The sequence below is a fragment of the Carettochelys insculpta genome, chromosome 8, assembly GCF_033958435.1.
Source record: "Carettochelys insculpta isolate YL-2023 chromosome 8, ASM3395843v1, whole genome shotgun sequence".
Taxonomy (NCBI): domain Eukaryota; kingdom Metazoa; phylum Chordata; order Testudines; family Carettochelyidae; genus Carettochelys; species Carettochelys insculpta.
In genome coordinates, this window is record NC_134144.1 from 63600830 (window position 1) to 63624095 (window position 23266).

General features: G+C 45.8%; 1 protein-coding gene across 3 annotated transcripts in view; it reads left to right on the plus strand.

The window, feature by feature from the left end:
• Window positions 1-23266, plus strand: part of SLC12A8 (solute carrier family 12 member 8) — a 93784-nt gene that overhangs the window by 43254 nt on the left and 27264 nt on the right. For all 3 annotated transcript variants that reach the window (XM_075000912.1, XM_075000913.1, XM_075000914.1), the window contains exons 6-8: window positions 2605-2718; window positions 12859-12946; window positions 16494-16581. In XM_075000912.1, the coding sequence (XP_074857013.1) occupies window positions 2605-2718; window positions 12859-12946; window positions 16494-16581 (290 nt within the window). The remainder of the gene's footprint in view (window positions 1-2604; window positions 2719-12858; window positions 12947-16493; window positions 16582-23266) is intronic.

Sequence of the window (23266 nt, forward strand, 5' to 3'; positions counted from 1 at the left end):
AATAAAGCTAATATGATTCTGGGATGTATTAGCAGGAGTGCTGTAAGCAAGACACAAGACACAATTCTTTCACTCTACTCTGTTTTGACAAGATTTGGGCTGGAAAGTTGTGTTCATATCTGGGCACCACATTTCAGGAAAAGATGTGGCCAAACTGGAGGAGGTCCAAAGAAGAGTGACAAAAATAATTAACTCTAGAAAATATGGCTTATGTGGGAGAATGAAAACAAATGGATTTGTTTAGTTTGGAGAAGAGAAGACTGACGGGAGTCATAATGGTTTTCAAGTACATAGAAGGTTGCTACAAGGAGGCAGGAGAAAAATTACTCTCCTTAACCTGTGATGAAAGTAAAAGGAGCTTAGAGTGCAGTAAGGGAGATTTAGGTGGGACGTTAGGGAAAAATTCCTGCCATGGTAGTTAAGCACTTGGAATGAATTTGCCTGCAGAAGTTGCAGAATCTCCATCACTGGAGATTTTTAGCTGCACATTAGGCTAAGGCTTGTCAGGAATGATCTAATTATAACTTAATCCTGCCTCCAGTGCAGGGGATTGAATGAGATGAGCTACTTAGGTTCTTTCTAGTCCTACTTTGCTGAGGTTCTGAAATTAAAAAAAAATAGTGGCAAGATATTTCTTTGTGCTTTTTGTCAGAGAGTATCCATGCATGCTAAGGCCACCCAGACGATGAGGATTCAGTAGTCGCTTTTGATTATTCAGAGAAATTTTCCATGATAGTTTGTTATTTTAACTTATTCTGTAACTTTTTAACTTACTCTGTCCCTGGTATTCTTCACATAATCAGCTTTTCACTCCAAACACTGGTTATTGCACCGAACACTCATTCCACTTGACTCTTCGTTCTTGCATTACACGAACAAGTCTCGCTGGTATAGTAACTTGCCATGAGCAAACATTTTGTAATTATGAAAACAAACAAATGCTTTGATTAATGCAGTGAACAGCTACTACAGTTCAAGTCCCCCACAAGAAGTTCCTGCAACACAAGGGCTTTGTATGGACAACCACGATGGTCCCAGTCAACTGCAACAATAGGCTCACTTTGTCTGTAGAGTCTGTTTGTCTGGAGTATTTATTTCTTACTGCATTTCCATGGGCTGAGTCATTTTTACTATGACCACCCTGTGACCTTAGCTTTAGCTTATAAATGCCAGAATGACACCACAGCTGTTAGGCTCAAATGTGTCTGGCAGATTCAGATGGTTCAATGTGCAGTATCCAAATCTGTAGCATGTGGGTGGTGGTGATGGGGAAATACATTTCATAGATACTTAAAGATTATTCTTTACACAGTGCTGATCTCTCACCCCTTGCCCCTTTTCCATACTTCATAAGGCTTCTTGTTTTTTTAAATCAAAATTCATGTGTGAGCTGGAAAAACTTAGCATAAGGTGGGTGTGGGGATCGTGAACCCTTCGGCAAAAGCAGAAGGTATGCAGTTATTGGCATTTGTTTCTCATTATGATACATGTTTACACACCAGTTTAAACATCTGCTGAAGATCTGGGAGGGAATTTTGTTGGTCACAGTGCACAGCCATGTGTTTAGCTATATTTTTTGAAACCATAGTAAAGCATCAGGAAAACAATGTAGGTGGGGATGATAATGTGGGAGTCTCTGTCTGTAATATAGCATCTTTGTTTTTCCAGTCTGTGTCTGAATCTAACCGAGAGGAGAAGACTTAATCTATAGGGCATCAAGTTTATTTCAGCTGTGAACTTATTGATAACATGTGCCTGAAGATACATAGTAGATGTTGATTTAGGGCTTCTTTACATGTGGAAATTGACAGGCAACGGTATAATTCCACATGTGCATGCTGTTCTGGACTAAAAGTGATGTTATTTCCACATAATAACTCTGCTTTAGAAGTGGAGAGTTTTATACTGGACTATCTATAGTGGTATCATTATAATACTGCTCTAGTTCTGCCCCCCAGTTTCTCCGTACAGACAAGGACTTTTGGCCTTCCCCATGAAAGCTTATTACCTAATAAATAAATGTGTTAGCCTTTGAGGTGCAACAGGACTGCTTTTTTTTTTGTGATGCTACAGACTAACCCAGCTGCCCTCTGAGGCTGGTACTGTGAGCCTTGCCTTCTGGGGGCTTAAACCCATGGGTGGAAATGTCACGGTGAGAATTTGCACCAGCTGATGATCTGACGATCCTTATTTTAGTTATATTCCAGAGGTGGATTATGGTTTTCTGGGCCGTGGGTCAGACCAAATGGGGGGGCTCTTCTCTACCCCTTCTGCCTGTAGTCCCTAACCCCGGTGCTCTTCCTGTGGAGTGAGGTTGGGGTGCGAAGGCTTCCCTCGCTTCCCAGGAGTGCCATGTGTGTGGACTGGGGCAAGATACAACGTCCCATCCTGCTCCCTGGCAGGAGTGCCAGGTGGACAGAGCAAGTCGGGCTTCAAGGATGTCCATTTCTCTGGATTCCCTTACCCCTCAGTTCACTGGGACCCCATGGGCCTGGTGTCTTATCCATCACTGTATTTCACCCTAGTTTCTCCAGAAATTTAAAATAGGATGAGAATCCAAATCCGTTTTCTCAAGGCTCACATTTAAAACCCTTGTGTTTGCAGAACACGGCTTTGTTGGCTATTCAGAAGAACTTATGTTTAACAACACGCTACCAGACTACAGTCCGGGGGAGTCCTTCTTCACCGTTTTTGGAGTGTTTTTCCCAGCTGCTACAGGTACTATATATTCTATTTCCTGATGCTGTAGTACCTAGGAGTGAGCTCCTGTAGACAGTGTGAACAAGTCTTAGCTCCTTTGAAGGGCAGCAACACAAGCAGCTCTCCTGGTCATCAGAGTCAACCGGGCCAGCCTTCCTCAGTAAGGGCATGGTGGAGCAATGATTCTGGGATGCCTCACATTCTGCACAGCCTCATTGTACTCTTCCATTTAATTTGCTTTTTTATCTCCTGGTCAGAAATTCCATGTAGTTTGTACTCTATTGGTGCTGAGCTCTAATCAGCTTCACATCCTAATTTTCTTGCCTTTTAATGAACACTCTTTTATCTTAGCTCCTTAATACAGGAAGCTGGAATTTCTCTGTATGCAGTTTACAGTTATCTATGTAACCTGTCCTGACTGCCAGACTAGAGGGTTAGGCATTAGTTTAGGTCAGTGTTATCAGGCCATAGTATTAACCTGCCGTGTTGCATTTGATAGCACTTACCTATAGCGGCAATGAACAAGATTTGTTTCCTAATTTTTGGGTAACAAATCTTAAATGTGTCTCCTGAATGAGGTGAGTGTTCCTTTTTCATTTTAGATGGAGCGGCTAAGGGTCCACCCCATGTTCTATTCCTTGGTGTGGTAAGGTGGGGTGTGTGTCTCAAGGACCCGGAGAGTTATGCCAGCAGGAGCTGCAGCTCCTGGAAGGGTCACCCAAACTGGACATGTCAAAGGGTAGAGACCAGATACATTTGGATCACTTCTCCCTGAGGTAAAAGGGGTTGGCTTAGTGTTAACAACCCTATCCGTAAAAGCCAATAGTTACAGAATCATCTACAAAGAACTAATGCACAGGTGAATTTGCCTAAGGTCATTGAGCAAATCGATAGTAAAGTTGGGAGCAAACCTAACCAGTATGTGCTGAATTCCAGCCCTTCACTCAACGAACTAGCCCACAGTTATCCTCTCTCCCTACTTGACAGATTTTTCTTTGCATTAACCTCTTGGCATAGCTACTGAGAGACTCTTCCAAATGCTTGCTGCAGTGGTGGTATGTGTAAAATGAAGGCTGATGGCCTGGTAGGTGAAGTACTGTTGCATATCGTGCCAGCTGATACATTTGTTATATTTAATTGTGGGTTTGGTTTTATGTCATGTCCCTCAATGAACAAAAAGGCCATAAAAATGAATCTGGCAATGCCAAGTGGGGATGAAATCACCATCAATTTGAGTTAGAATACCTCTTGTTGATGCTGTTTTTATGCTATAAAAAGTACCAATTGTAAGCAGTTTCCATAGTGATGAATCCTTGGATTATAGCATGAACTTTCAGAGGATTAGCTCTAAGCAACTAGCTGAAAGTCATTAGCAGAGTTGCAGAAATACAAGGTGGCATATTATAGGGTATTATGAAACAGATGAAGTAAATGAGTGCTCCAGTAGCCTAAATACTTGTTTTGTTAGAAGTCTACCTCAGTTACTTTGGAAGAGCAAGTGTTCCCATTACTTCCCTTTTGTCCCAAGATATTCATTCATCTGGATCACCAGGGTGACACGAACTTACTGTGAAAAGTGACACTAAGGAATGTTTGTTTTAATGGCTTGTGTGGCCTTTTACAGAAGAGAGTTGCTTCCCATTTCCTTAAACGCTCCTGGAGCTCTGTTCAGGTGAGGCTGATGAGAAAGGAAGTCTTTGTCAGAGCTGGAAGAGACAGGGTGATGGTGTGTCAGGCCTACCATAGTCTCAGGGCATGTTCAGCTCTCAGAAAACCTTGGCCTTTGAGCATCTCCTATTATGTGTGTTTTTGGAAGCATTTGTTGAGTAGCTGGAATAATTACCATTTTACTCACTCTTTATACAAGGACTGGAGCACTTCAAAGGTTTTTGAATCCTCTATCATTCTGCTGCCTGCCACAACCTTCCTAAGGGCTCAGTCCTCCAATGATCTGAGATTTCTTGGCTTCCTTTCATGTCTGCCAGGGGTTGAGCATGCTCAGTACTTTAACGGAGACTGAGCCCTTGTGAAAGTGGGTTATTTCCTATTTGCCTCTCCTTGAACTCCCGTGTTCTGAGCCCAAACAATTGGGCCGTGATGTGGCAGGCAGCTGCTCCTGTGTGCCCAGTGCGAGTTTGTTTTACTTTGAAACATTTCCTGTGCTGTCCCATCAGCGTGGCTAGTGGCACCATGTGCCCCCTCCTGGGAGAATTACTGTTCTGAGTCCAGTCCCAGCTGCAGCATCCCAGAAGAGGCGGTGACAGATGGAATGGTTTTTTGTTTCTCCCTTGCCTGTGATGACTGGCTGTGGAGTGCAGCTGCTCCTAACCAGCTGAATAGGGAACAAAAGAGTACAGTAGGGCTTGAGAGTTGCACACACCAGAGTTATGAACTGACTGGCAGCAGAGCTGAAAGCCTGCGTGAACCTCCGGGCAACATGGGAGGTGAAGGAACTGGATCCATCCTCCCAAAGAGGTTGGGCTGAGGGCAGAGCAGGGGGAAGGGCAGCTGGCCCTCAGTGCTGCCCAGAGTGTGGTGTTCCCCTCTCCCCTTGCAGCCTTTAGTGCTGCTTGGAGTGTGCCCTGTGGCACAGCACTTCAACAGCGATTCAAAAGGCCTGGAGCACTGGCCACTGCCACCAGAGTCCTGGGCCTCTTTGTGTCACTGGGCCCTGGGGCAACTGGCCCTCTTGCCCACCCTGACCCATCTGCAGGGAGCTGACCGGTCAACTGCATACCTCATTTGGCCTTGAAAGCATGCAGTCAGGCTGCAGAACTCCTGTAAGCAGACACTGTGGAGTACTAGCTTAAACTGCTGAAAACATAAAGGGAAATTTTAAAAAATTTGATAAGGTGAGGAAACTGTGACCATGCTTGTTTCATTTAAACAGCAATGGTTTAATGCAGCAATTTTTGTCAACCGGTAAAGTTTCAAAGCTGTACTAAGTCAGTTTTCACTTGTCAACTTTTGAAAGAACAACCCTAACGTTTTGGTCAGAGTTATGAACAACCTCCATTCCGGAGGTGTTTGTAAGCCTGAGGTTCCACTGTATTTATAACTGAGCTGCAAAGATAATTAGCCTTAGTGTAATTAAATGGTTCATCATTGCTACTAATTCACGGCAGCCAGGAAAGCTGGAGTTAATAGATATAATGTATTGAAAGCTCTGGCAGTTTATTATTTCATTGGTTAGCAGTTGTAATACGAAATAGTCCCTGAAAATACAGCTTTGTGAGGTGTACAGTATAACTAATTAGGTTGCAGCACATGACTTTTGGTTATTCAGGTGTTTGGAGGTTTAAACTCTTCCCTAGCAGTAGCAGTGTGTCGGGAGTGATTGTGTGGTCTGACTCACATTCCTGTTTGTATTAAAGCAGTGCATAGAGGCCCCAGCTGGATAACAGTGTGATATGTGCAGCACATACAGAAGAACTTGTCCGAAAGAACCTACAGTCTGTGTAGACAAGAGAAAAGATGGGAGCAAGGAAGCACAGGAAACAGGGAACTTGGCTACACATAAAATGCTGGTTCGACACAACTGCTATAGCTCTTCAGTGAAGAAACTGCCTATGCCAATGGGGGGCTTCTACTGTCAGCCTAGGTAATCCACCTCCCAGAGAGGTGGTAGCTATGTCAGCGGGAGAAGCCCTCCTCAACATAGTGCTGTCTATATTGAGAGTTAGATGGGTATAACTGCATTGCACATGAACATGGATTTTCCACAGCCCTGAGCAACACAATTATAGTGACATAAGTTGCTAATGTAGACCCAGGCCTCAGCCACAACTAGGTTTATGGTGTGTCAAGACTTTAACCACTACAGCACTGCAGTGCTTCAGTGCAGGCCCTACAGTGACCAGTGTGGTTCTCCTGTTGCTGTAGATAAGCCACTTCGCCATGAGGTAATTGACAGAAGATTGACAGAAGAATTCTATTGTGAGCCTAGCACTATCTGCATGGGGGCGGTTAGGTCAGCAGAGCTGTCTCTCTCAGGGGTTGGAGAGAGGTAGGTTGGCCAATGTGCATTTCTGGTATAGATCAGACCTATGAGACTCGCCCTATATCAGGAGTCAGCAACTCCCAGCATGGGTGCCGAGAGTGGTGTGTCAGCCGACTTGCATTGGCATGCAAGGGGGGAGCTCAACCCTGCCCCTCCTCCTGCCTGCAGCTGGGAGCATGCTCAAAGCCAGGCCACCTGTGGATTAACAAAAGACCAGCTAATGCTACCAACCACCACTGAAACAGTAAAGCTCTGCGTCTTCATTTATTTATGAATGAAACTGTTGTAAGCAGGACTATTAGTGACTGTAAAAAGTATCACCACCCCTCGGGCCACACATGGAAATCAAAAGGTCAAATGTCGGCACTCCACCTTGGAAAGGTTGCTGACCCCTGCCCTATCTCGTTCATGACCTCTGTGGTAGAGTTGAGAATAGAACTTAAGTCTCCTGAGTTCCCATTCCATTTCCTTAGCAGCAAGACTGTGCCACAAAGTTTGTGAGGCACTCAGCAATAGGGCCTATGTATGTTCTTCGACTGAAAACCTCTGTTGTGTGGTAACAACCTCCTCTTGCACATGCCTTAGACATAGTCCTACTGCAGGCTGAAAACCACTGCCCTATGACAATTGTTTCACCCTGGAACTGTTCCAACCTCCAAACACACTAGGACTATGTCTGAGGGAGTCTGTGAAAGGTACATGTTACCACAGAGCAGTAGTTTTCAACCTGTGGTCTATGGACCCCCGGGAGCCTGCAGACTATGTCTAAGATTTCCAAAGGAGTCTGCATCTCTATTCAAAATTTTGTAGCGGCTTGCAAATGAAAAAAATGTTGAAAACTGCTGTCATACTGTATTGAAGCAGAAGATGGGAGTAATGGAAAGTTCTTTCCAAACACCAGCCTGTAAGAAATGAGATATTAATACTAGACATCCACACATTAGGAACTGGAATGTATTGTGTAAGTGATAATAAGGAAACTGTGCTGCTCTGTGTAATGATGACTGAGGCTCTGATTATGTGAGTCCCTGTGTATCACACCGCCTGTGAGCAAACACTTTTCACAGAGCAATTATTCCAAAACTGACTTCAGTGGAAACCCGCACAACACTTTCAAAAGACAAGTCCAAGAGCTCACTACATACTATGGTCCTAATAAATACACTGGATTTATGACTTACAAGAACAATCTGTAGCCCACTAACCCTGCACCCACTTTTTTGTCCTATAACTGCTGAGATATTAAATGGCCACTTCACCTTGAATTGTTTCTTAGCATGTATGTTAACTTCTTATGCTAAACCATCTATTCCTCCTTGTATTTGGGGTGACATTTGAAGTTCCTTTCCTAGACCTGAAGAAGAGCTCTGTGTAGCGCAAAAGCTTAACTCTTTTCTCAGCAGAAATTGGTCCAATAAACAGCATTAGCTCACCCACCTTGTTTCTCTGAAGTGAAACTGAGTACATTGTACTTTCTGGGGATTTCATTAAAAAAAATCAAGGGCATAGTCCAAATTCTGTTCTGTTTCTCTGGATTTTCAGCAATATGTGAGTGGTGGTAGTTCAGTTGTACCATTAGACTAGAGTTGCCTTGTGCACAGCTTCTGACTGAAAAATCTGGTCAAAATAGGTTTGTAGGGTGTCCAGTCTCCTTTGGTAGCACTCTTTCTGCACAGTTGGGGAGGGAAAAATGGACAAAGGATTGCTGAATATCATCCATTCTAGCTATAGAATTCCCCAGCTGCACTGCAGTCGCCCCTCACTGCCCCGTCACTGTCCCTTTCTGGGTACCAGTCACAACAGGAGATCCTCTTCCCAGGAGGCAGAATCTCCCTTTCAGCAGGGAGCAATAGAGCAGGTACCTCTTCAGTGTTAGGGAAAAAGGTTCTATTCAAAATATATCCCAGTTCCCAAAAAGAAGGTAAGGTTGAGACCCATTCTCAAATTGCACACTTAGACATTTTTGGTCACAAATACAGTAAACTCTTCCCTATTCGGCATTCTATCATCTGGAACTGTCAAATAACTGGCATTTGAACCGTAAGTAAATTTTAGTTACGTTTTCCATAAGTACAGCATAGTGAAAGTAAATACAAATAAATAGAGCAAATATATTATAAGTTTACAGTGTACAATACTACTGTTGTTGGTATATACAGTACTTTGCATATATTTTTGTTTGTTTCTTAATATCTAATCTTGTTTTTCTTTAGAGTTATGCATTGCTAGCTATACCTCTCTGTTGTCCAGAATAGCTGAACATCTGGCAAACTCACAGTCCCAGGGCTGCTGAATACGAAGGCGGTTTGCTGTTCTAATTCTGTGTGGTTACAGTGGCATCAATGATACCATTTCTGGAAACGAGCCTGTGGTTCAGGACCCTTGATATGAGACTCAAACTTCTACATGGACATTCACGCTTCCCACAGAAGATTCCTTAGGTTTATGGTCGATCCCAACCATTGTCAAGACAGGGCACTTTCATTTGGTCTAGCAGCTCTTCTTAAGGTCTTCCTTTGACATGTAACTAGCATCAACAATGACATTTTACCTGTAGAGAATGAAACCGATAAGAAAATCACTTAATTTTTTTTTGTTACTGTACAAGAACAAATTTGTGGTCAAGTTGTATCCTCTCAGACGATCTCTGATGACTCTGTATCCTACTCCATTATCGGATAGCATATGGAGTAAGGGCTCACTCTGCAAGATAGAAACAGCTTCAGTAACATACTGTAAGAGGTCCCCTGCTTGGCATTTTAAGAGCAACTACTTGGAGCTCCAAGTTCATGAGGAATTATGGCTTGGTCCAAGACTCCTTCACTGATTCATCCATTGGACAGCAGTTCAACAGTGGATATAGCACCTGTATTCTTGCACACTGCTCCTCTCTGAGAACTACCTGTCAGGCACCCAGAGTGGAATAATAGATAAGGGCCTGTGCTCAAAGAAGAAAGATCCTTTAAGATGTGTGTGCCCTATCTCTCTTTAACTGTTCACCCTGTTTCCATCTGCTTTGGGTCTTGACATAATTTATGGTGGAGAAAGAACTGAAAATGGGGTTAATTCACCCTGCCTTGTCCCACCCTGCCACTAATACCTGCTGGACAGTAGGGATACAAATGTGGACCAACCTGCTTTGCTTTGCAAAAATTTTCCACTCTCAGGGACAGGGAACATGATTAGGGTTTCATACCTCTCAGACTTCTAGTTACAAAAAACTTACCTCTTGAGGTCATTTTAGTGTGAAACATCATTGCACTGAAACTGAATTCTAGAATAAAATGTAGCTGGTGTTTCAAAGTTCCAATAACTAGATTTAGACATCTTGGGCTAAATAATCTGCTGATGCAAAATGGCACAGCTCCACTAAGTCAGTGAAGTGGTGCCAATGAACAGGAGCAAAGAATCTGGCCCCCTTTAAAAATGATCCAGCGTTTTTCATTTCTCATGAAGGAGATGAGGAATGGAAAGGCCTTTGCTCTTTACCTGGATATACTGTAATGCACTCGGAAATGTAAACATCTTTGTTGTGTGACATTGATGGCAGTTATAAATCGTAGATGGAAGTTAAAAACTGGAGGCAGTGCAGGTTTGATTGCCTCTGACCTATGAAATAGGTAAGACTTTTCTGCTAAAAGATATCCTGTGTCCATGCTTATAGAATAGGGTTACTTTGGGCGTAGTTGTGTTGTTCAGGCTTTGTTGATACTCCCATGGTTTCCTGGCTGACTTGACTATGGTTTTATCCTGCCTTGCCCAGCAGCCTTGCCATTATCTACTTTGTGAGATAGTAGTCTGGGTGGAAAAATCCAGGCTGCTATCGGATTGAAACAGAGACGTGGGTAATTCTCTCTGTGAACAATCAGCAGATACGATTGTTCAAATTGGAGGTTTGGGGGGGATGTGAATATTTCCCTGGGAGCTGATCTGCGCTCAGAGGAGAGAAATGTCTCTGCTTCTCAAGTTAATTTTTGGCCAGTTTTTCTTGAGTGCTAGATCCTTTTGGGAGAACTCCATCCTGTACCTTGCCCATCAGACCCATTCTTCCTTGTAGGTAGCAGGGAGGGAGGGCTTTATGGTTAAATGTTGCTGCTTCATTGAAAAGAGTGGTTGTTGGACCAGCTACTTAGGAAGGTGCTTTCCGATGCTCCAGCTGTCCCCCTACCCTTTGTGGACCAGGTGATTGAGAATAAAACTGCAAGACAGCTTTGGCATCACCTAGCATTCCTGAACTTCCCTGGTTCTGTTCAGTAATCCATGTGTTATAGAGATTGTACTGGCCTGTGTGGTCAGTGATGCCCATATTAACTGGTCTGCACTATCTAATCTATCTATTAGACTTACATGGCCTCAGAATTGTACATGAGTGGCCCAAAGCCCTTTGTGTACTTAGCCCTGAACACCATTGTGAAGTAATGAAGTATTATTATCCCCATTTCACAGATGGGAAACTGAGTGGTCAAAGGACTTGTCCAACATTGCAGCAAAGTCAGCTCCAGAAAAGTCCCCTAACCGTTGAACTTCTTCCCTTCCCAGGGACGTTCAACTCATTACCATGCCGAGTGCTGGGAAGGTGTCCTTTGCAGACTGCAGTCTATGAGTCCCCTTTGCAGTGGGGTTTCTGCCAAGATGAGTTGCTCCTGCCTAGTCTTTGGTTCAGGAAGAAATGCCACCTATGGAGCCAATCATGAGAGAGCCTTAAAGAGGCACGGACCCTTGCTGAATGGGAGTCTGTCGTCACTTTGTTACCACCCAAGCTCTGACTTCATTATTCCTTCCCAGCATTAAAACAACTGATTGCTGGCTGTTTTGACAGCTGAATGGCAGACCATTGTTTGGTCATTTGCTCCCAGGTTCGGCTCAGCTATTGGTGTTTTGGAGTTGGCCTGTTTCTGCTCCTGGTTGTTCAGCCGTGATCTCCCTCCTTTTCCCACTCTCAGACCCGTAAGCAGCATTGACTGGCGTCTGATCCAGACATCCCAAGTCCAGAAGGGGCAAAGGAAATAGAATGTCAGAGATTCCCTTGCCATGCGGTCCTCCCTCAAATTGTCCAAATTCCCATTATGTTTTTAAAGTAACATGACTACTTTTCTCTTCACCAGTATCTGAATATTTCTGGGAAGTATTTTGGTCAAAAGTTATTTTGACCCAGAAGTATAATGATGTACTTATTAAGTATCAGTGAACTGAGTGAGACTTGGGCGTTGCAGGTTCAGTGTCTAATGCTGCCACAGCCTTTCCATACGACCTTGGGACAGTCACTTAATCCCTTTGTGCTTCACTTTGCCAGGCTGCAAACTGGGGGGACAGTTCTCCCTTTCTTCTGTCCTTTTGTTTGTTGCGTCTGTTTGAATTGTGAACTTTGTGGGACAGAGTATGTCACATACTATGTATTTCTATGTGTCTGTCACCTTGGGATCCCTTCTAGGGCCTCTAGGAATTATTAGTATATAAATAAGAATAGCAGTTTAGTTACATTGTACTCATTTCTGACACTGGAGGTTCTGACTCAGCCGTGTGCTTTGTGTGTGTCTTTGGGCTTACCACTTAACCTCTCAGAGCTTAGGTTTCCCTATCTGCAAGCTAGAGATAATAGCTATCTCACAAGGATGTTGTGAGCTGTAACTGACGTCTGCAAAGCAGATTCTTGCCTGGAAGATGGCATGTGCCTGTACAGCGTTGTTATCCTCCATCAGTGAAATATGCGTCGGACTGTTGTTAGACACAGACCATACAAGCCATTTTCTAATAAAGGTTGTCTCTCAGAGATGTAAGATCTATTTGGGTCTAACTGCATGTGTCAGAGTTGGGTAATATGGCCTATTGAATGAACACTGGAATGAATGGCAGTCCTTTTCTATTGACAATCGAATCACACTGTTTCCCATGATGTTTGTATTAAGATAAGACGTTTTTGTTTAAATTCGTGCTTTTTTTCTCATGTCATTGTCCAGTCTGAACAAAGGGTCCTTTGTGGCTAGGATTTTGGTAGCTTGTTACCATTGGATACAGGGCTGAATAATTACTTACAAGGCTACAGTTTGCGGGGGAGGTAGTGTTTGCAACAGTGACATGACTAGGTATGTGTCCTGTTCTGACATGATCAATAAATGCTCTAATCCCAAATTATGTTTGTCTTTGTCTACAACATGCAGGTGTGATGGCTGGGTTTAATATGAGTGGAGATCTCCAGAAGCCTGCAGCCAGCATCCCACTCGGGTCTCTGGCAGCGATTGGCATTTCGTAAGTCTCTTGAAACAAAGTGAGAAGAATTTACTTTTGGTTTGGTCGTATCCAGGGCGCACTCTAATCTAAGTCATATTCCAGGAAACCTTTTATCACTCACCCATCTGGAAAATTAAAAGCTGCATCTTATTCAAAGTATCATCTATTACGTCCTCCTCCTTCATTGGATGGTTAAGTGAAGAGATTCATTAATGCAGACATAATCAATTCTTTCCAGCCCCTCAGGCCCTCTTCCTAGTACAGCATGTGCATGTGCTCTAGAAGTCAGATTGTTGGAACTGGACTGTGCTGGGGTTCAAGAAATGAAAAATAACAAACCTTCTACGGAAACAGTATGAATCATTTATGTACATTAACTGATAAGTTGCAGCTAAATTTCTCAAGTGCTTGTTTTACGAAGAAAGACTTTTGTCCTCACAGCAGTAGGGAGGGTGCATCCCAGTGCTGGCAAATGGTGGCACTAGCTCTGCTTAAGCTAATGTGTTAGAAATAACAGAGGCACCCTGACGGGATGGAAGGCAGATCAGGCTAACTACCTGAGTGCAGACCTAGGAGGTCAGGTAGGTTAGTCTGTGATCATACTGAAACTTTTAGGCTACATCTACACTAGGCAAAGTAAGTCAACCATAGATATGTAATGCTAGCTTTGGCAATTGCGTAGCTAAAATCTACATATCTGCAATCAGCTAACTTGGCTGCCTAGACTGGGTAAGGTCAACAGGATGGTATCTCCCACTGACCTCCCTTAATCCTCGTGTTTTGCATGACCCCTGAGAGGTCGATTTTGTGTGTCCCTATCAGACGTGCTAAATGGAAATCGGAATGATTGATCATGAGTGAGGGTAGTGTAGATGTACTCTTAGGCTGCTGCCACACTACCATTGTCCTGAAGTGGTGCCATGGTAATGAGGCAATTTGAAGCAAGCTGACATGCATATTCAGTGCCTCATTAGCAAAATGGAAGCCACGCAAACAGACTTTGAATTGCAGATTGACAGTGAAGATGGAGGCAGCTTTGAAATAAGTGCCCCACTTCAACATTCCCTTACTCCGATCTAGTTCTGTGGGAGAAAGGGAATGTCGAAGCTGGGCTCTTATTTCGAAGCTGCCACTATCTTCACTGTCAATCAGCAATTCCAAGTCTGTTCGCATGACTGCCATTATGCTAATGAGGTACTGAATATGCATGTCAGCGCCTCATTACCCTGGCACCTCCAACGGGACAATAGTAGTGTAGCAGCAACCTGAGTGCACTAGTCTGAGCAGAGCTAGCACCTCTGCATACCCGAGCTGGAAAGCATGCTGCCAGCCTCACTGTAGACATGCCATCAGATTTAAGGAGGCCTTCTTGTGGCAAACCCATAGTGAACATGGTACTCTGTTCTATTTATGTAGTTTCTCATCCTGATCAGCAGATATTTGCTTGCATGCGGTGGTGCAAGAGGGTTTCTTAGTGCAGTGTGTGTGAGGGTAATATTTCCTCTCACAGCCATAAAAGATTCAGTTTTATTGGTAGGATGATTAGAACATTTTGAAGGCTTATAATTGTCACAGAATCACAGAATCATAGGGCTGGAAGGGACCTCGGGAGTTCATTTAGTCCAGCCCCCTGCTTCAAGCAGGATCAACCACTACAAAGTCATCCCAGCCAGGACCTTGTCCAACCGGGACTTAAAAACCTCAAGGGATGGAGAATCCACCACCTCTCTACGCACCGCATTCTAATGTCTGCTACATGGTCTTGGGGATTAACCTTGCATGCAGTGTGGATGGTCGTTCCTGAGGATTAAAAGAACACTAGAGTGATTTGGGCCCTGGGTATTGTACAAATTGGCCTGGGCAGGCTGAACGGCAGCGGGTTGCTCTTCTGACCCCTACGGAGACAGAGAGGCAGATAGTGTCATTGAGATTTGTTTCCTGACACAGTGCACATCATGTGGGGAACCACTGCTCGTACTCTGGCTGGTGAATTGTGGGGGAACAGAGCATAGGGTCCCTCAATTTCCTGCCCTACCTAAACAATTCCCACCTGTTGTGTGTGGTGGGATGTAGCGATTTATGGAAGACTATGCCTCTGCGCCGCTACCCTCAGATACATGCAGGAAGGACAAGGTAAAAGAGAGGCAAGCACATTTAATGGAATGTACACCGGCCTTGTCATAGCCACGTGCATTTAGGAAGAAGAGACTTTAAAGAGAGACTGATGAAAGATGTCCATTTACATTCACTCATTTCCCTTGTCCAGACATTTCTCATCTAGTCGTTCTTTCTGAGGCCATTTTTTCACGTCCAGTGGAACCAGCATTATGAACATTGGAGTTATGAACTGACCAGTCAACCACACACCTTATTTGGAACCAGAAGTACATAATTAGGCAGCAGCAGAGACTAAAACCAAAGCAAAACAAAAACCCTCACCACCAACACAGTAACAGTATTATTATCTTAAATATAAACTACTACAAAGAGGGAAAGCTGTGTTTTTCTTCTGCGTAGTAAAGTTTCAAAGCTGTATTAAATCGGTGTTCAATAACAAACTTTTGCAAGAGCAACCCTAATGTTTTGTTCAGAGTTACAAAAATGTCAGATGTAAACAACCTCTGTGTTCCTGAGGTGTTCGTAACTCTGAGATGCTACTGTCTTTCCCCAAAACAAAATGCCAGTTTTTGTACATTTCAGTCACAGTAATAACAATTCATATGGTATCTATCTGTGATATAGTGCTTGCCATCAGCAGATCTCCGCATGTTTTCTTTACAAAGCAGATAGTTTTAATCAGTGCTTTTTTCCTCAAAAAACAGGAGCCAGGATGCTCTCCCTCCCCTCTCTGCACTCCACCAGGGCTCCCATCGGCAGTCCCAGCTACAGAATCCCCAGCTAGGGTGAAGATTGGTACAGAGGTGCTGGTACACAATACTGGCACATACTGCCACAAAAACAGCCCTGGATTTAATTATCCGCATTTTCCAAATGGAGGAATGGAGTCAGATTAAATGACTTGCCCAAGAGTACTTGCTGGGTTAGTGCCAGAGCCCTGTTCTCCTGAGTGTCAGTCTAGTGTGTGATCCATTTGGTCACGCTGTCTCCCATCAATGGACTAATGGGAGTCAGACACCTTGACACTTCAGCAAATCCCACTAGGTGCCCATGTGCACATTTCAGTGCCTAAATAACTGTAAGAATCTGTCCCTTAATCATCAGTTTAACTTGCACTTCATTCCCTTTGGTGCTATTGAGATGATTTACATGAATACCTGCTTTGCTTTAAGCAAAGGGATTCCAGTTGGTATTAAAAATAATAAACCAGTGCAGTAGTTGCAGCTTATCTCTGCAGTTTTGCCTTTGCCTGTAGACAATGCTCCTGCATTAGTGCCTAAATTTAGAAGGGGGAATACCACAGGTATTGCAGCAATGTCAATTATTTGTGAGACTTTTAAATGGTGGTCATTGTAGGTAGCTGAATTTCTTCAGGTCTTAATAACAGTGAAAATGGCTGATGATCTCATTGCTTGGGGAACAAACTGTCTCTCTCTCTTATTTTCAGGTGGTTTCTGTATATAGTCTTTGTTTTCTTGCTGGGAGCCACATGTACCCGGGTGTCGCTCCGTTATGACTTTATGATTGCAGAAAAGGTAATTCGTTAAATTTAAAGTAACTCAGTCCATTGCAGAAAACCATATTTTCCAGGCCACAGGGACATTATTTGAAGTTGGGATTTTCCAGACTCTAAGGGAAAGCAGTAGTATTGGGTGCTTTAGACGCCTTTGAAAACCCCAACCTACGATTCCTGGGTAAAATTGATTTGAATAGCTTGCTTTCTCCAACCTGCCTGATAATGTTGAGTCTTGGAATCATTCCACAGCAATAACTTTAATAGCTGAAAAATGCTAATTTTGCCCAAGGATAAACACTGTACATTACTCAGCATATCCCATTTCACCAGTAGAAACTTAGGTCTAATTGAAATCTCTAAAGAAGCAGACTGCTTATCTTTGCTAAGCCAAGCAGGGCTTACATTTTCATATCCACTTTAGTGTAATTGCAATGTAAGTAATGGGATTATTAAATGCTAGGCATTCCACATTGGCATCTACCTATGAAGCAGGTTTGTAGTGTCATAGTCAGTGAATCTTATCACTAAGGCCCTCTGAAAAGAGAGGAACATTTTTCGCTGTATTTCATTGGTATCTTACATTAAGTGGAAGTAAACGTTATATGGCTAATTTTCAGGTCTTCCACATTATCCAAAATTATATGCTTGATGTGATTTGACAGAGTTTCTTTGATTAAATTAGTTTGGCCTGCTTTACTTTTGTTTATATTTAAATTCTTCTAACAGTTTAACCTATGATTCCTGCTTGAAATGCATGATTTCATTTTCCTTCTAAGTTGAGAGCAGTCCTTGATTTTGTCCTGCTCTCAAGATAAGAAAAAATAGGTTAGATTTACACTGAAATATGAACATATGTGTATCATTTATAGCCACAGAAATCATTGCTGTTTCTGGGTGAAAAGTGGAATGTTTCTAAGTTAGCCATTTTAATTAAGTGTCTTTTTTATATAAATGTTGAATGTCCTTTATGATTGTTTGTTTGTAAGTTTATATTGTCTTTGTGCCCATGAGCCCCAGTCATGGACCACTGCACTGGGGACTGAACAAACAGAACAAAAAGATGGTGGCTTTTTAGCTCCAAAAGCTTACAGTGTTAGTATAAGACAAGAAACAACTGGTAGATATAGATACTCTGATGGGGGAGTTCAAAGAAACAGAAACAAACTTTAGTGAGACTCACAGTGCATTCTAGTAATGTACTTTTTGAGTTGATGAAAATAGAAGAGAAATGATTTGTAAAATTAGATTATCTTCAGTGCCCTAAAATAAACAAGCAGAATAGTTTGATTTCCTTTTTTGGTAGGGTAACTGGGTTTGGCAGATGGGTAGACATCATATGCCTGGATTTAGTAAGGGTCTGTCTACACAGCAACCTGTTTTGTTTTGTTTTTTCTCTATGCTGCTACGAACAAGTTGCCTGTAGACAGTGCACATAGCTATTTCAAAATACAGCACCTACCATGTAAACCCTATTTTGAAACAGAGCCATTGGACACACTATGACTGGTTTTGAAATAGGCTCTATTCCCTGTTTTAACAGCACCTATTTGGAAATAGGCACTATATGTGGAGATACACATCTCATAGAGCTAGAAGGGACCTTGAAAGGTCATCAAGTCCAGTCCCCTGCCTTCTTAGCAGGACCAAGCATCAGCCCTGAAGGATTTTTTTTTTTAAATCTATTTGCTCTAGGTCCCTAAGTGGCTTCCTCAAGGATTTAGCTCAGAACCCTGGGTTTAGGAGGCCAATGTGCAAATCACTGAGCTATCCTTCCCCACCTTCCTCCCCATAGAAAGAGGTTTACCAGTAAGCTAAGCGCTATTTTGAAATAGCAGTTGCGTTGTGTAGACACTAGAGCTACATCCACACGGGTATGCTACATCGAAATAGCAACATCGAAATAAGCTGTAGCGACATCGAAATAAGCTATTTCGATGAATAACGTCAACACGTCCTCCAGGGCTGGTGCCGTCGACGTTCAATGTCGACAATGGGCAGCACTACATCGAAGTAGGCGCTGCAGGGGAGCGTCTACACGCCAAAGTGGCCCACATCGAAATAAGGGTGCCAGGAACAGCTGCAGACAGGGTCACAGGGCGGACTAGCACTTCCAGGGCAACAGCTAGCCGCTCCCTTAAGGGGCCCCTCCCAGACACACTCAGCCTGCACAGCATGCAGTCTGCAGAGCCACAGGCACGCACACCCCATCGAAGCAGTATGGACCCCCAGCAGCAGCAGCAGCAGCAGCAGCAGCAGCCAGAGGTCCACACACCCACCCCTGCAGGAGCAGTGCTTGCCCTGCTCAGTGCTATGCAGGAGGCAGCTGATCACCTTTTATTCGTGGAAGAGGAGCTGCCCCCAGGGGATGAGGAAGCAGCCCCAGACCTTGCTGCCCTCCCTCCCTGACCCCGCTGCACACGCTGCCGGCTGTGGAGCTACCCCACGAGCACAGACTGGTGGGAGCGGCTGGTGCTCGGCGAGTGGGACAACGACCACTGGCCCCAGAATTTCCACATGAGCCGGCAGACATTCCTGGAACTCTGCCAGTGGCTCACCCCTGCCTTACGGCACCAGGACACCTCCATGTGACGTGTCCTCACGGTCGAGAAACGGGTCGGCATTGCTGTCTGGAAGCTGGCCACTCCAGACAGCTACTGATCCATAGGGCAGCAGTTTGGCGTGGGCAAGGCCACCGTCGGGGCTGTCCTCATGGAGGTAAGAGGACCCTGGGGGGGGGGAGCCCAGGGGGGGAAGCCCTGGGGTGGAGAGCCAGACACACCCTGCACACCCCTCATTGGTGCTCTCCTATGTCCTTCCCCTGCAGGTCGTCCACACAATCAGTGCCCTGCTCCTCCACAGGCTTGTGCGGCTTGGGGACCTGGATGCTGCCATCGCGGGGTTTGCCAGCCTGGGCTTCCCAAATTGCTTTGGGGCTCTGGATGGGACCCATATCCCCATCCGTGCCCCAGAGCACAGCGGAGGACGCTTCCTCAATAGGAAGGGCTACCATTCGGTGGTCCTCCAGGCCTTGGTGGACAGCCGGGGCCGCTTCCTGGACATTTATGTTGGCTGGCCTGGCAGCACCCACGACGCCCGGGTATTCAGAAATTCGGGCCTGTGCCGCCGGCTGGAGGTGGGGACCTACATCCCCCAGCGGGAGGTCCCTGTGGGGGACAGCACCATGCCCCTCTGCGTCGTCGCAGACGCGGCATACCCGCTCCGGCCCTGTCTCATGCACCCTTACACGGGCCATCTCACAGCCAGCCAGGAGCGGTTCAACACGCGGTTGAACCATGCGCGCCAGGTGGTCGAGCGCACTTTCGGCTGCCTCAAAGGGCGCTGGAGGTGTCTCCTCACCCGCCTGGATGCAGGCCTCCCCAACATCCCCCACGTTGTGGGCACGTGCAGCGCACTCCACAACCTGGTGGAGAGCAAGGGAGAGGCCTTCTTCCAGGGCTGGGCTGTGGAGGCTGGCAGGGCTGACGTGCAGCCACCTGCTGCCCCCAGTCGCCAGGTCGACCCCAAGGGGATCCGGGTCCGGGAGGCCCTGCGGGCCCATTTTGACCAGGCTGTGGGGTGAACGCTGGCAGGCCACCCACTGCACCCCCGCATCCTCCACAACACTCCCTGCCCCCACGCCCACACCACAGAGCACCCAAGAGCACCCCCCCCGACTTTTCTTGCAAATAAATGGACATGTTGTTTGAAACCAAACAGTGCAATCTCTTATTAATAATATATATATATATATATATATATATATATATATATATATATAAAAAGGGGGAACTATTTACATGGGGGGGCAGGTAGCAGAACAGAACAGGGGTCCAACACAAACTATATACAAATGAGGGATATGTACAAAGGAGGCGGGGGCCACGTCCTCGGCCCCACACCCCTAATATCTGGCGCCTGGGGTTGACATCCTGATAAGTATGCTGGAGAAATGCAGGCTTGGTGGAATTACCATTAAGTGGATCCGTAACTGGTCAAACCACTCCAGAGAATGACTGTTAAGAGAACAATGTCAGATTGGTGGGAGGCCTCAAGAGGGATTCCACAGGGATCTGTTCTGGGTTCAGTGTCATTTAACATATTTATTAGTGTCCTGGATGTAGGAATAGAGACATAGCGATCAAATTTGCCGCTAGTATAAAGCTGAGAGAGGCATTGCAAGCACTTTGGAGGGCAGAGGTAAAGCTCAAAGGGATTTTGGCGAATTAGAGAACTGGGGTGTTAGACAGCAAAATGAAATTCAACAAAGGCAAATGTAAGGTGCTAAATTTAGGAGAGTAAAACAAAACGGCCCAATACAAAATAGGGGGGAAAACTGGCTTGGCAGCAGCACTGCGAGAGGGATCTGGAAGTTGTGGTGGACAGCAATCTCAATAAGAATCAGCAACGTGACGTTGTTGCAAGCAAAAAAAAAAATTCAATTTCCAGGTGCATTAACAGAGGGCTAGTAGGCAGGCTACAGGCAATGTTCCCTTTAATTTTTCCATCCATATGCAGAATAAATTTTGCTATGTGCACCCAGGCATGCATGGATGTGCACCATTAGAAATGCATGCTGCCAGCTGTGGGCGCGGTGCTAATCAGCTATGTGGCACCTGAATCTCTGCTGGGTGGTGGCCCAATACTCAGCTTACAGGAAACACTGATCACAGGAGGTGATACTGCTCCAGTTGGCACTGGTGAGGCCTCAGATGGATTACTGTGTCCAGTTTTGACCACCAATATATAGAAATGGGCTGTAGAGAAATGGGAAAGGATCCAGAAGTAAACATCAGAAATGATCAAAGGGTGTGGGGTGACCATATGTCCCTGTCCCAAATATGGGACAGGGAGATACTGAGGGGGAGTGGCTCCCCGGCTGTCTGACCAGCCTGAGCCACCCATGTGTTGATGGGGTTGGGGGGACGGGCAGGGGACTGCCACGCAGACCCCTGGAATGCAGCAGGGATGGGGCTGCGGGCAGCCGCTCCCTGGGAGCTGGGAGAAGCCAAGGGAACCCAGACAGATGAGGGGCACTCACTGTGCAGTCCAGGAGCTGGACCCTGCAGGGTGCCAGGGGTGCACAGGAGGGGTGGGGCAGGGTGAGGGGTGCCCCTGCTCCCGGGAAGCTGGTGGCAGTGCCGCTCTGCCCAGGAGAAGCGGTCTCATGGTGGGGTGTGAGCGGGGCGGGGAGGTGGTGCCGGTACCGTCACAGACCCGCCAGAGCCTGGAGAAGAGCCCCATGCACCACCCCACCCACAACAGTCCAGCCCGGAGCTCTGCAGCTTCTGTCTGTGCTGCCTGGTGCACAGCCTGCAGGCTTTGGAGGTCTGGGCACCCCCACCACCCTCTAGGAGCCTGCCAGCTCAGCAGTGCTTTGCTTACATGGGGTGCAAGCCAGGTCAGGCATGTCGCACCCTGCAGCTGCCCCCATGGGAAAGGCCCTGGCCCCAGCAGGATGCACATGCGGAGCCCTGGGTGCCCTGGGCAGTGTGTGGCTCTCACTCTGTGTTGGGCTGGACATTGGTCCTCCCAGCCCTGAGCAGCTTGCAGGGCTGCCAGGCAGCGCAGAGCCACTGAAAGCAGCTGGGGCGCCCTGTCCCCGCAGGCCAGTGCAGTGCCTGGGACTCTCTGCCTCCCCTGCCAGAGGTGCAGGGCTGGACTCCTGGCTTCCTCTCTCCTTGGGGAACCAGGAAGAAGGACGCTGCCACCACATGGTCCCCAGCATATCTCTGCCTCTGCTGGCTCACCTGCTGGCTCCCTTTGGTGTGGCTGGAGAGCACGTGAGTACCTGCTCTCCAGCCAGCAGCTGCACTTGAGCACCGTTAGGGAGCCAAATACAGGGCAATTAGCCCCTTTGTTAAAATAAGTCGGGACGCCTTTCTGGTGCCCAAAATACGGGGCGGTCCTGCCAAAAACGGGACGGATGGTCACCTTAGCCCTGTGGGTCTATGATTCTATGAAATCTGGAAAGTGTCTTACGTCATTGTGTTAGATAGCATAAAGATCCAGGAAAAAGTACAATTTTCTTTACCCTGTGCCATATGAAGGGGTGATCCAATTCCAAGGCATCCTTCAGTCTGTGTAGACTATGGATTGCGCCCTTCGTAACTCCATTTAAGATCGTCATTTGCAGCATTGACTGTGACTGTGGAGGCCCACACGAGAGTGACAGTCCTTGCTATATCTGCTGCATAGGTAGTGGGTGTCTGGCAGGTCTTTGCTGTCCGTTCTACAGGCTCGCTTCTCCTCTGCTGGCTGTCTGATCTTCATCTCGCCTTTCTGAAGGCCCTTGTGTAGTTCCTGCTTCCATCTGCTGTTGTCATCTGCCAGCTCTTCCCAACTATCTGGGTGGATGTCTACCTCCTTGAGGTCCCTCTTATTGACGTCTTTGTAGTGCAATTGGGGGCATCCGGGAGGTCTTTTGCCAGAGGCTAGCTCGCCGTACAGGATGTCTTTTGGGATCCTTCCATCGTTCATCCTGTGGGTGTGGCCAAGCCAGCGGAGGCGCCGCTGCCTGAGGAGGGTATGCATGGTTGATGCAATAAATCCAGAAAATATGGCTTCTTAATAGAATTAGTATAAGCAAATCTGTATTTTATCTGCCCTGTTTGGGGAGCAGAAATCATTACAAATCAGAAAGTGTGCAAACTGTCCATTTCTGTCAGTCATAGTTAAAGCAAGATTTGGCCACTTGTCTTCTCTAG